Raw genomic sequence first — 13,384 nt, 5'->3', positions numbered from 1 at the left:
GGGGTTTGGCCATTAAGTTATTTACAACAATGGGAGGGGGGAAAAAAGACAACAAGAAGTTGTTTCACATCACGTACCTCCCCTCGGCCCCAAAGCTTAATACTTGCTTACCAAGTCAAAAAAGAGACACAGTTGATTCACAAGCTGGAGGTTTGAACTTGAGTAAGACATTTATAAAAACCTAGACAGGGGCAGTGTCCTCCCCAGCCCAGGGGCCGCTAGGCACAACACGAGAGTAAAAACTCAACAGGGGAAGGCTGGCCACTCAGGGTTTGGGAGTACAGCCACCCCTACATGGGGCTCAGGGATTTGGGGAATAAACAACACCTACTTGGAAAAGAATTGGGGAAGAAAACTAGCAACTGCCTTCTGCACGGGTGGGGACAGGGAAGGAGGCAGGGACAGGGGCAGGAGCATTTCACATCACTAACCCAACTTGGGAAACTGCAAGGGACCATCTTCAACTGGCCTTAAGGGGAAGACCAGGTGGATGATGGGAGAATCCACAGGAAGGAGAAGAGAGGGAACGTGGCGAGGGGGCAACAGCCCCTTCCTTTCTGGGCACAGGAAGGTAGCCAGGGCACCAGGTCCAGGCAGTGACCACAAGGACAGTGCAGTTTTCTGCAGCTTAGAGACCACCCACCTGCCCCCACCCAGCTACTCATTCTGCCCGCCCGCTGGTGTAGGGCCTCCAGCGGTGGATGGCTGTGCGCCCCGGCCCTGCACCAGCCTCTCCCCTGTGGCCTGGGGCTCCTGGCTCTCGGGTGGCGGCAGCCTTCCCTCCCTGGGCGGTGCCTCCCTCGCCGCAGGCACCGACCCCCCTGCTCCTGCCCTTCCTCTGTGAGTGACGAGGCAGAAGGATGCCCCCTTACCCCTCCCTCCGATTTCTCTTGAAGGCCAGGCCGCTCAGTTTGAAAGGTTTCTTGAAAGAGAATTTCTTCTTCTTGGGGGTCTCCTTGGGCGGGACCTCCCCCTTGGCCTCAGCGCCTTGGCTAGGGGGTGCCGGCTCGATGGCATCACCAGTGGCCCCGGCTCCCTCCTCTGTTCCGTTCACGGGGGGCGACTCCCTTCACCTTTGGGGGATGAGTCTGCATGGCTTTTCGCGTGGCCATCCTCCGGTCCACTGACCTGAGCGGGGGAAGCGCCGGCTGCCTCCTCTCAGTTCACGTCGCCGCGGGGAGCCTTGGAGCTCTGGTTGCCCGTGAGCTGTGGGCCTGGCCGGCAGGAGGGATGGCGCCTGAGGGGGGAGGGTTGGTGGAGGAGACCGAGCTGCAGCTCCGCTCCGCGTGGGATGCCCCACATATGACCTTTATATTATGTTCTAATTAGTCACACACTTACCTTTGTTCTGTGGTTGTCTGAGGGTGGGCATTGTTTTATTCTCTTTTGGTAAACCTAGTATTAGGTACAGGGCCTGGGCCATAGTACACACTCAGTAATGTTTCTTAAATAAAGGAATGAATGGGTGATTGACACACCAAGCAAGTACTAAAGAGTAAAAATGTGTTGCCTTTTGCATATTAACACATTCTGAGAAGAGACGGGAGGAAGGTCTTGAATAACGTCAAATTATTTTTCAAAAAAACCTTCAGAGAATCTGATTTAGGTCTTTTCAAAGTGAGATACACATCAACTGCTGTCAAGATCAGATAAAAGCTGGCACCCGGGTCTTCAGGGTAGCATGTTTGACTAACTAGCAGTGCTGCTATTACCATTCCAGAAAGTGGGAGGAGTGATTGCCAAGACCCGGAGGTGGACATCTTCAACAGTTTAAAATAAGGGAAGCTGAATGGGATAGAAGCAGGATCTGTGTTGATTGCATGTCACCAGATAGAATTTCAAAAATCTGTTTTCCCACCAGTGGCTACAACTTTGTAAGAATAAATGACCATTAGTTGTTACTGTATTTTTCTTGTTTTCAGTGGAACAGCTTGATGACTTTAGTTCTGGAAGTTAAGAGTCCCACCCCTTTCGTGTGCAGACTTGGTAAACATTCCAGATTGCCTTGGTGGCTCAGTCCCTTGACCAGCTTCCCAGCCCCCCCTTGCTCCCTAATCCACACTTCTCCCCTTGTTACGGGATCACAGAACTTTGCATGGCCATCGAATGCGATTTAGAACCAGGGTGGCAAAGTGCTACCTGGTGAGCAGTGCTGGTTATATTTTTTTTGGCCTTGTGGAGAGTAAGTACCTGATGTGAAGATTCACCTTTTATGTTGCTAAGAATTTTCTGCTGAATGTAGAAACTATTTTAGCGAAGGCCTTGTAAAATTTGCCATACATGCATTGAATGCAAATAATAAGCTTGTCGTTAGTCATGTTTTAGTTCAGTGTTCTAATTGGAATTGATGAAAAGATAAAAATTCTGCGCATCACACTGAGCCTTCCAGGTGGACTCAAAGTACCATCCTACAGGCTCGATTTGATTTGCTGCGTTGCAAACATTAAAGGTGTGGGACTGCCACTATGGTTGTGTTAGCGACACTGCCAGTGGGATAAGGACAGCCTGGCTCAGGCAGATGAGGGTTTTCTCGCCCCTGCTTCTCTGGACACCTCTTGAGGAAGAATTTCTATCCCTGCTAAAATCTGTCACTTCTACTCTGAATTATTTTGCCTTGGAAAATTAAATGACATTATCCATCATTGAAATGAAAGGTGATTGTTAACCACCTAGGTCTAGATATTATGAATTACCTGTATTATCACATCTCTTGGATACATCTCGGAATGCTATGATTTTACATAAAAGCATAAATTACAGGATGAGAGAGATAAACCTTAACACATATTCTGCAGGTTCATAGAATTACACAGCCTATGACTGTCATTGTATTGAAAATTGATCTTGACTGTTTTTAAAACTAAAACAACTAATTGAAAGCAAATTCACTTTAACTGGTGAGATGCAAGATGAAATTATAGTGGTCATGAATCAAGTTTTGTAACAAGATCTGCTAAAATGTCAATATGCTGATGCCCAATTATTATTAATGACTAAAGTGTCTGATGTATTAATGGGAATCCACATAAGAAAAATAAAACATATATTTTGCTCTTACCCCTAAGTTGTGTCGCCACCATCTATAAATCAGGCAGAATTCGGGAATGTTTTATCCAGCGTTCATCATTAATCAACAGAGTCAACGGTGGGGGGCCACCGTCTTTAGGCAACCCTTTCTGATGTGGATATTAAGCAAGTCACTTGTAGTCATTGGGCTTCCTTCATTCTCCTTTTCATGTAAACCAGAAGGTTGTAGGTGGCCCCATTCCTGGCTTCCAGTTTTTTTTTTTTTTACCAATTTGATAGATTCTGTTCTCCGAGGTCTTTTTTTATTATTTTTTTAAATTAATTAATTAATTTGGTTGTGCCGGATCTTTAGTTGCGGCAGGCAGGCTCCTTAGTTGCAGCTCTTGGGCTCCTTAGCTGTGGCATACGTAATGTTAGTCGTGGCATGCATGTGGGATCTAGTTCCCTGACCAGGGATCGAACCCAGGCCCCCTGCATTGGGTGCACGGAGTCTTAACCACTGCACCACCAGGGAAGTCCCCTCTGAGGTCTTCAAAGTTCTTTAAGAGGCACCCAGCACATGGACATTGTGATGTAGGAGGAATAGCATTGCATAGAGGCAGAACTGGGCTGTAATTAAGAGCTTCCTAGAAGAGAACAGACTTGTGGTTGCCAAGGGGGGCAGTGGGGTGGGGGAGAGATGGATTGAGAGTTTGGGGTTAGCAAATGCAAACTATTATATATAGAATGGATAAACAACAAGGTCCTACTGTAGAGCACAGGGAACTATATTCAATATCCTGTGATGTACTGCTATATTTATTTATTTATTTATTTTTGGCTGTGTTGGGTCTTCATTGCTGTGGCGAGCAGGGGCTACTCTTTGTTGCAGTGTGCAGGCTGCTCATTGCAGTGGCTTCTCTTGTTGTGGAGCATGGGCTCTAGGCACGCGGGCTTCAGTAGTTGTGGCATGTGGGCTCAGTAGTTGTGGCATGCAGGCTCTAGAGCGCACGCTCAGTAGCTGTGGCGCACAGGCTTAGTTGCTCCGCAGCATGTGGGATCTTCCCGGACCAGGGCTCGAACCTGTGTCCCCTGCATTGGTGGGCAGATTCTTAACCACTGTGCCACCAGGGAAGCCACCGTACTGCTATATTTAAAATGGGTAATCAACAAAGACCTACTGTATAGCACAGGGAACTCTGCTCAATGTTATGGGGCAGCCTGGATGGGAGGAGAGTTTGGGGGAGAATGGATACATGTATATGTGGCCGAGTCCCTTTGCTGTGCACCTGAAATTATCAAAACATTGTTAATCGGCTATACTCCAAGATAAAATAAAAAGTTAAAAAAAATCCTGTGATAAACCATAATGGAAAAGAATATGAAAAAGAATATATATATGTATAATTGAATCATTATGCTGTACCACAGAAATTAACACAATATTGCAAATCAACTTTACTTCAATACAATTTTTTTTTTTTTTTTTAAAGAGTTTCCTTGAGCCTCAGTGTCCTTAAATGAGAAGCTGGGCTTAAAAGTTCATTGCTCTTCACACTTGATTTTTAAGCCATAGAAATTTTCTACAAATGAAACCTTTCCTGGAATCCCACTGTATAAAACCAGTAGAAGTGGAATTGCTCTGAAGTGAAATCCAGAGCCCCACTTATGTGGCTCATCCCCTGCATGCTAGATGGTCATTAATGTTCTTTCCAGTTCAGGAATTCTGTTGTTTGTGTTCATTTCAACTCAAGTTATATTAGTACTAAAGAGGCAATTCATGTGGAAAGGGGACATGATCTGAGACGCTAAATACAGAATGGCAATGAAAAGGCATATGTAAGGGACCTATACCAGCTATAAATCTGAGCTCCACAGTAATTATAAAATTTGTGATTCTTTCCAGGTATTTGTTTACACACAGTCTTACTTTCAATGTGAATATGCTTTTAATGTTCAAAACAGAAGTGAACCTTTTGTACAACGTTGGTTATATCATTAAGTTTATTTATAAGCTGTTCCTGCGCTGTGAATTTTTACACTGAAACATGTTTTCTTGCTTTTGTAGTACGGAAGAGAAGAGAGTGATTGGACAATCACAGTATCCTGAATGGAAAAGAACAGGCTATCATTTGTGTGTTCTTGGGACAGACTGTTGCATTTGAATTATGAGAAATTTCTTTGGCTACCTGTTTTCAGTTGTGCATAATGTAGTTTGTATTATCAGTGTTACCAGGGCGATTGTTTCCTCGTGCCAGAGAAGATGAATTGCAGTCATCCAGTGGTAGTTCATAAACTTGCTCCTAGAAGCTTACCTTACCTTCTCTAGAAAGATGAGAATGGAAGCCATCTAAGCGTAGAATTTTCCTCCATAACCTGAGTGCTTCCCTTGGTCCTTCAATCAGATAAAAAAGTGTTTATTCTTTAGCATAAGTTACGTTCTGCTCCTCAACCAAGTGAGTGTTTTTGTGTTTGAAAGCTGATCTGAGTAAATTTCATAGGTACCATTTCCTGCGACACATCTTCATCCTCAGAAAGTGTTTGTTGTTTTTTGTTTTTAAATCAAGACTTTGAGAAACTGGGTTTCCTCCCCTCATATTTCTTTCCAGGTCCCCTAAGTCCGTCTTAGGGAAAATCTCCCCCTCCTTCCTGGTGTCCCGGTCTGCGCCAGGCTCTCCTGGTGCATCAGCAAGGCCCACCCCTGCCCTTTCCACGTTGTGTTGTGATCAGCAGTCAGGCTTCACTACAAGACTGAGGGTCTTGTGCCTTATAGATCTTTGTATTCCCCTGCCTGTCACATAACAAGGAATGAATGAACATGTACCTTCTATAGAAGTGTACCTTCTTTGTTTCTATATTGTGAAACCTCTTTTATTAGAATTTGTGATCGATTCTGACTTTGTCTGTATTTACCTCATTCAGCAGTTCACATGTGCATGAATATAAACAGAACTGGTGGCACTTAAAATGATTAACTTATTTTTAATTAACAGTTTTCATCTTGTCTTTATTTGAAGACTGTCTTGGAATTAAAGTAATAGCTCTGGAGAGATCGTGATACCATACCAACCAAATGGAAATGATATGTGTTTCGTGTTAAACACATAAGTGCTGTGTTAAGTACAAAATAAATCATATTTAGTTTTTTGATAGAAAGCAAAGAGGTATATACTCTGGATTTTATACTCTGGTTTTATAGGTGCTCATTTCTGTTGAATGGGGATTGGATAAGCACATGGTTAGGGTACAGGGAGAGTGATTATAGATGATATTTTCCTTGTTTAGGAGCCATGAGTTAAAATTGTGTCCTGGTTTATCTAGGGGAAAGTCAAATCTTGATAGAAAACATTTACCCTTGGAAGGTCAACTCTCAGACATTATATTTTGGTTTCCTTTAGTCCAAATAAGCTTTCATCTTGCTGATCATATTTCATCCTCTTTTCAGAGCAAGGAAAAAAATCCTAAAAGTTTTGCCGTGCTGGAAAATTTTCCTTAAGGCATTTAGCAGCACATAGCAAATGGGGCTTTGATTCTTTTCCAAGACTTTTGGCCATAGAGTCTTTTTAGATAGGAACGGTAAAGTGAAAATGAGGGAAGTATAAGATGAAAAGGAATGGTAAAAATGTCTTTTAGGGGGCTTTTAATTGGCGATCTGAAGTCTTGGGAGAGTCTGTTCTTTTTAGGTAGGGCTGAAGTGCTTTAACTACCCTCTGCACAAATGTGTTCACCAAGCAGCATTCTGAGAGCAGACATTTGCCTTGGCTAAATCCTGGGACCTCGTTTTCAATATTGTAGGCTAGAAATGACTTGAGGTAATCCTAACCTGTCAAGTAGCCCATAATAACCAGACTCAACATTCCTATGAGAAATGGAAGTCATCTATTTGCCACAAATACATTTTATACTTTGCATCTCTGAATTTAGTATGGCAAGACGTGTTCGTTGTAAGAGTTCGAGAACAATATGTCCTGACATTATGTCTGTGTGATTTCTTTCATCAGACCTTAAGAGCATTTTAAGCCCTTTCTACCAGACTCTGAAGATGAAGGATATACATTTAAAGAAACAAGGTCTCCTAAAACAAGAGGACACAATCTGCCATTCTCGTTTAAGTAATAAGACAGGAAATTGACCTTGACACTAACTTGTTAAATAGATTTAAAGGGAACATCTGCACATCTCTTTTCCTTGTGCACTGTTTGTTTAATTGCAGTGGATTAATACAGCAAGAGTGGCACATTATAACTAGGCAATTATCCATTCTTCAAGACTTAGTTATCGCAACACTAATTGATCATTTAAGGCATAAGATAGGCTAGCATTAGGAACATGTGAGGCTAATCTGCTCAAAAAGATCAACAAATTAATATTGTTGCTGATATTTGCATAATTGGCTGCAATTAGTTAATGTTTAATTGGGTTGATCAAATGGGATTCAGCAGTTCACATGTGCATGAATATAAACAGAACTGGTGGCACTTAAAATGATAATGATTAACTTATTTTGCGTGTTCTCTTCCTTCCACTTTTTTTTCAGTTTTTACACTTCAGACCAAGTTCATCAGCCTTTTTCAAAACACATCAGTAGAAACCAAGATTTTAAAACGAAGCTTTCAGGCATTAGACAAAACCTGAGCATTTCCTAAAGCTATTCGCTATTAGGAATTTTCTTTGTTACAGTCATTTATCAAGGCTTCAACTCATGATACACCAAAAGAAGAGTCCATTTCAGGGATGTGTATCGTGCTCCCCAGAACCTGCAGGACTGAGTAAACTAGTAATACCTAATGAAACCTTTACTTTCAAAAGTACAGAGGAAAAGTGAAAGGGAAAGAGGAATAAATGACTGAGAAAACTTGTTAGGGAATCACTTTTTTTTCTACCTGGTAAACACCGTTATTCTGTTCTCAAAAGATTGTCACGAGAAAAAAAAAAAGATCAGAGGTAGCAAGAAAGCGCAATGTCACATCGATTCTATAGCTTGGCAATGTCAGCCCTCCTGAAGATCTGGGAAGCCTACATTATACACCCTGGGTGAAAACTCTTCATCATATCTAGCTTTCCTGAAATCAGAGTACTCTGGGGCACTTAAAGGCAATTAATGAGTATATCTTGGTCAAAAGAATTGTAAGAACTTTATTAAAGCTTCGGTTTCAGCTCTGCTTTAGGGAGTTTGTGCTATAAAATTAGCTGCCAACATAAGCTTATTTATTTTCCCCATTCCCACTTAGTGCTCAATCACTGTATTCTTTTTCCTTTAAAAGTTCCTTTTTAAAATTATATGTTCACTTTACCCTTATGATTGGGAAAAATCTATTTTAAGCAGGAAACGACAACATTCACTGTCAATGAGTGATATTTTCTAAAATATTTAGAGCAATAAACATTCATGAGAGGCACTAAAGCTTAGACAGGGGTTAGAGAAACATTGTAAGAGGGCTCTTTGATTTCATGTCCTGATTCTAAATAGGATCAAAGAATTATTCCTTTAATGTGGATTAATGATATGCAAAAACTTAAGTTATAAATAGTAATCCTGGCACATAATTTTAGTAGATGTTTATAACACCTATCACTTTGTTTTGCCACAAGTAGAATTTGTTCAGCTGTCTGTTTTCCAGATATCTCCTCAACAAGGGGAGGCAGAGTACCACTCTCTGAATAAGCATTACTTATTAATTGACAAAGATCACAGAGATTATAATTAATTGGATCAGTTAACTTGAGAAATGTTGATTGAGTACCCACAAATATGTGTCTAACACAACTCACAGTAGGGATTAGAAAGTTAGTTTTAGAAAATAAGTAGTATAAAGACATTACCCTCGTGGAGTTTATACTCTCCTACTTGAAGTTTTAGGTATAAAAGTAATATTTAATACAGTTAGATGATAAGGAGACAAAGGCCAGAGCACACCTCTGTTATTGGTGTGCTATCAAGAAATCACAATAAACATTTTCATCTCATTTTTAAAAGAAATAATGTCCTTTTTTTCCATTCCTTTCTTTCCTCTCAGTAGATTAGTATTTAGGGGTTCTTGGTGTGAATTACCTCCCGGTTTACTGTTTACTGCTAACCTGATACATTTGTTAACTGCATTCCTTTGGAGCGATGTTAAGTTGTCATGGTTCATCTAACAAAAGAACACCTCAGATTACAGCATGCTTGCTGATCTTAAAGTCAGGTATTATTGAAATACACAAAATGTTCCTAGAGTGACTTTTTCTGGAAAATGTCAATTATGAATCAAACTGTTGAGACTGTTGGCTTGAAAATGATGGATTACAGCTACTCAGAAAATAGCAGGTGGAAGACTTAACTTTAGTACAACAGTTTTTCACAGTTTGAGGTTTTAAAAGAAAGGCCATTTAAAGTATTGCAAAGAGATTCTTTTTTATCGTTGCGAGAAAGTTCTTTTAAAAATACAAAGGTAGAAGAATGTGATTTATTTTCCATCTTCAGTATACATACCATAGTAAAAAACTCCTCAGATATTAATTTGAGGAAGTGATAAAGAAACATATCAATAGAATAGAAACATGTCAAGTTTTGGGAGGTAAATAATTCCCTGGGATGAGATATATGTAAACATATTTGCTTTAGTGAATGATAAAGGCATGAAATTCAGTCTTAGCAAATGGGGTGGTCTTTAAAATCTGCTGGATACAAGTATTGAAGTTTTAAGTAATCTTTGTATACTTTCTGTCTGAAAGTTTGTTTTGCATACCACATACCGATTAATAAGGTCTAAAACATGAGTTACATAATGTTCTACCTATGGAACCCACTGTTGGGATGGTAAATGTTGTGAGCTGTGATCCGGGAATGAATTAAAATGTATTATCATTGACATGTATTTTCTCTACATGTCCACTGTCACAATGGCTAGGTTCCTTGTTACCCATCATTGAATGGAGACAATTTTAACTACAGAAGATGTCAGAGGAAGAACAAATGGTAGTAGAGAAAGTAAGGCAAAAAGTCGAACTTGCTTCTGTGCTGTCCAAGAGAGCTCTTTTTCCTCATTCTGCCAGCCGTCGGGATCTTTCAACATAGGTGCCAAGTACAAATAGTGCCAATTAGAAAGTGACTAAATATAGTGGTCAGCTTATCAGATAATCTTGAGATAATGATCTAACGGTCATGTTACATGGGAACTACTTTAGATTACTACCAATATGGTTAAGACTTTATAGTTGCATAGTCTATAAGACCTATTTTGTCATTTCTTCAACCATTTTATTTTAAGATCTGTGAAGCTTCTTGAGACTGAATAAAAGAATAAGTGGCAAGGAGTAGATGGTGACTTCTTTTTCCCCTTGGGAATACTATTTGCCACCATCCCCCTTTCCTTGGTGAAGGTTAACTGCTTTGGAAATTAGTCAAATATTATCATTTTATTTTTAACTAAAATGTACAACACGCTGCGATTTCCTCAAGCTAATTTCACAATGGTCATTACAGTCATTCTCAGGGTCAAGACAGGAATACAAATAACCTGCCTCAATTTCTACTTCATTGATAAGTGTTTGAAGAGTGTTGGTATTCAAGAATATGGCAGTAAGTAGATTCTGAATGAAATTTTAAGGATAAGCTGGCTAATCTGTATGCACCTATAAATTCTGCAGATGGTCCCCTGTTGACGTAAAAGAATTCATGATCCCATAGTTAGCCAATAAATGGAGCCTAACCCCCTAGGCTGAAGAATCTGTGCTTACTTGATACGGTGGCTGAGAGAAAAGTAGTGTGAGGAAGTAGTTTTTAAATCAGTTTATAGTTAGAAATGGGAGAATACCAGCTTAACAATGGAATTTTTAGAATGTGTTCTCTTGCATCTAAGTCTGATTGTAATGAAAAAGCCCCAGGCATTGCTTGTCTCAAATTTCTCTGGTTGTGTAGTGATTCTTGAGATTATCTTTAAGGATAATCAAGTAGAAAGAAATAAACATTTTATAAATAAGCCTTGGCTCTCATGAGCAATTGTTTAAAGATTATGTTAAAAGGATTTAAGCTCACTGAAAGCGTAATAATGGAAATGTGGAAAATATGGTGGGTAAAGGAAACTACCTCATTCTTCGAAGGTTTTGTAGAAGCACAATTAAGCATTCTTAAATGGCTTTGTTACGTATGAACCATCTGGTGTGAAAGAACTGTATTTGTAACGTCTAAAGGACCTGGAATAATTGTATTTTGCTGGCAATAGACATATTCTTTATTGTTCGCAGGTTCCTCATCAAATCCTCATCAAATTATACACTGATTCTGTCATCAATAAAACAATTTCAAGGATTCCTGTTTGTGTAGTCTCTTGAAATCAGCATTGTTGAATGCATAAAATAATAATGCTCAATTACCGTTTTTTTGATGTTCCAAGGTTTTTGGTCAAGGGATGTAAATGTGGTGTGGTGTTTTTAAACCAAAATGACTTTGAGAGAGAGAAGGGATTAAGCACACCAGAAAGACCTGAAACCATACCCCTGGCTAGAGTCTAAATATGTCTCATATTTTCAAACATGTGGATAAGAAATTCAAGGGGCATTTAAGAGTTGTCCTTTCCTCTGGTATGGATCCGTCTTTAGCAAAATTTAGCTTTGTCTTTTGCATTTTGAGCAGAATAAGGGGAATAGATTACTTCTTCCCATTCACTCTCATGAATCTCACTGATGAAACAACACACACACACATGTGGCTTTAGAATAAAACACAGTATAAAGTGAAAGGCATTCGATTTAAACTTAGAGAACATCAATGATGTGTCCTTTTCGTCAAACAGTGATGTGTATAAATTACTCTCATGAGCACATATCTTTGAGAGAATAAAGCCAGATGCAGTATCTCTGAGGGTCACATATTTCATTCGTTTTCTTGTGATTTGTCCCAACAATTGCAAGTGCAGCAAAACCTAAGGCTTCTCGAGGAGTTACTGTAAACTGAACTTAAAAGTGTCAAAGTGCTCAGTGACCCTCTTCTCCCGACCCTGTCAACCTGTGAAAATATTGGCCTTTATCAAGATTTTTATCAAGAAGTTACGTGCAGAGTTTGGAAGGTCCAGGTGAAGGTTATTAGTCAAGTTCTCTGACAGTGTCAATGCTCAAATCCCACAAGAGCGACAAAGATAGACCTGTCATTCCTGCGGGTGATGACATACATTCACTGGAGCTTATATGATTTATCAGATGAGACAGCAGTCTCCTTCAGCGTAGAAAGTGTCTCTTCTACGTGGGTTTACTAACAGAAGCCAAAAAAAAAAAAAAAAAGCGGGGAGGGGGGCAATTTTCAGCCTTTGTAATTATTTTTCTGTTACATTGATTCGATTTGATCTTAAGCATATTTTTTGAATCAAGAATTGATTCCACATACATGGCCTTTCATAGGTGCTTGACACCATCATATCTTTAGATGAAATGTCCTGTGGTAGCCTGACACTATTTAAAATTGTGACGACTTGTAGAGTCACACTCCTGTAACCAACAAACCCACAGCCAACACGTAGACTCTTCTGTGTGTGTAGAATCATCACTGGGCTTGTTCTCTAGCTATGTCTTTAGGCAGCAAGGATAGTTTTGATGGAAACCCATGGTTCCTTCTCTCCAAAGGTCGTCATCAGGAAGTCAATAGGATTTTTGAAAAATTACAACCCTAAAGAGGTGGGTAGAGTGTAACACAAGAGCTTCACTTATGAAAACATTTTAGAGTTGCAAGATTCAGGCTGATTGTATCCTAAATGCAATATACCTATTTTTAAACTGAACTGATTGAATTAAGAGATTAAATTGCATTGTTTTCAAGATAGCTACGATAATCTAGTAAGCATTTCTCATCGATATCCATGATAATGATACGCAGAGGTAGTGCATGCTTTTCTCCGGCATCCTCCAAGCCACAGCTGGATGTAACGAAACCTCTTGCTGTGCAGGTTGCCTAACAAGTAATGGTTAAGAGCCACCAACTGATCCTTTGATCTTCAACTAGCTACTTAAATTGGTGAAAAAATGGAGATCCTTGTAGTACCAACCTCATGCATTACAAAGATTAATGAGTTAATATTGTAAGGTGCTTACAACAGTTCATGTGTAAAGCTGATGAGATTTGATTAAAAATAAGAGAGTGAACACAAAGACAGAGGGGCTAATAGATACTTCACCATATACTGGTGAAGAAGCTGGGATCAGCCCCTCCCTCTAGGCCTGATGGGGGTGGTGAAACGTCCCAGATCCAGGGTGCAAATACTTGCCACAGGACAAGTGGCATCATCTAGCTCCCCTTACTGCATAAGGTGAGTTTAGAAACGTGTAATCTGCTCAAGCCTGGAGATAAAAGCCATTGAGCAGTGGTTGGTAAAATTATTGAGAAGTAATCAGGTGTTTTCAGTTTTTA

At 40.1% G+C, this 13,384-nt stretch overlaps 1 protein-coding gene across 2 annotated transcripts in view; it reads left to right on the top strand.

Moving 5' to 3' along the window:
• The window catches only part of BCAT1 (branched chain amino acid transaminase 1), a 106,369-nt gene extending 95,079 nt beyond the window's left edge, over positions 1–11,290 (top strand). For both annotated transcript variants that reach the window (XM_029205248.1, XM_029205250.1), the window contains exon 11: positions 5,075–11,290. In XM_029205248.1, the coding sequence (XP_029061081.1) occupies positions 5,075–5,116 (42 nt within the window). In that variant the 3' untranslated portion in view covers positions 5,117–11,290. The remainder of the gene's footprint in view (positions 1–5,074) is intronic.
• The last annotated feature ends 2,094 nt before the right edge of the window (positions 11,291–13,384 follow it).

The sequence above is a fragment of the Monodon monoceros genome, unplaced genomic scaffold (assembly GCF_005190385.1).
Source record: "Monodon monoceros isolate NGI ecotype Baffin Bay Population unplaced genomic scaffold, NGI_Narwhal_1 Super_Scaffold_6, whole genome shotgun sequence".
Taxonomy (NCBI): Eukaryota; Metazoa; Chordata; class Mammalia; order Artiodactyla; family Monodontidae; genus Monodon; species Monodon monoceros.
The sequence above is the reverse complement of the archived record's forward strand: the minus strand, read 5'-3'. Positions and strand labels throughout refer to the sequence as shown.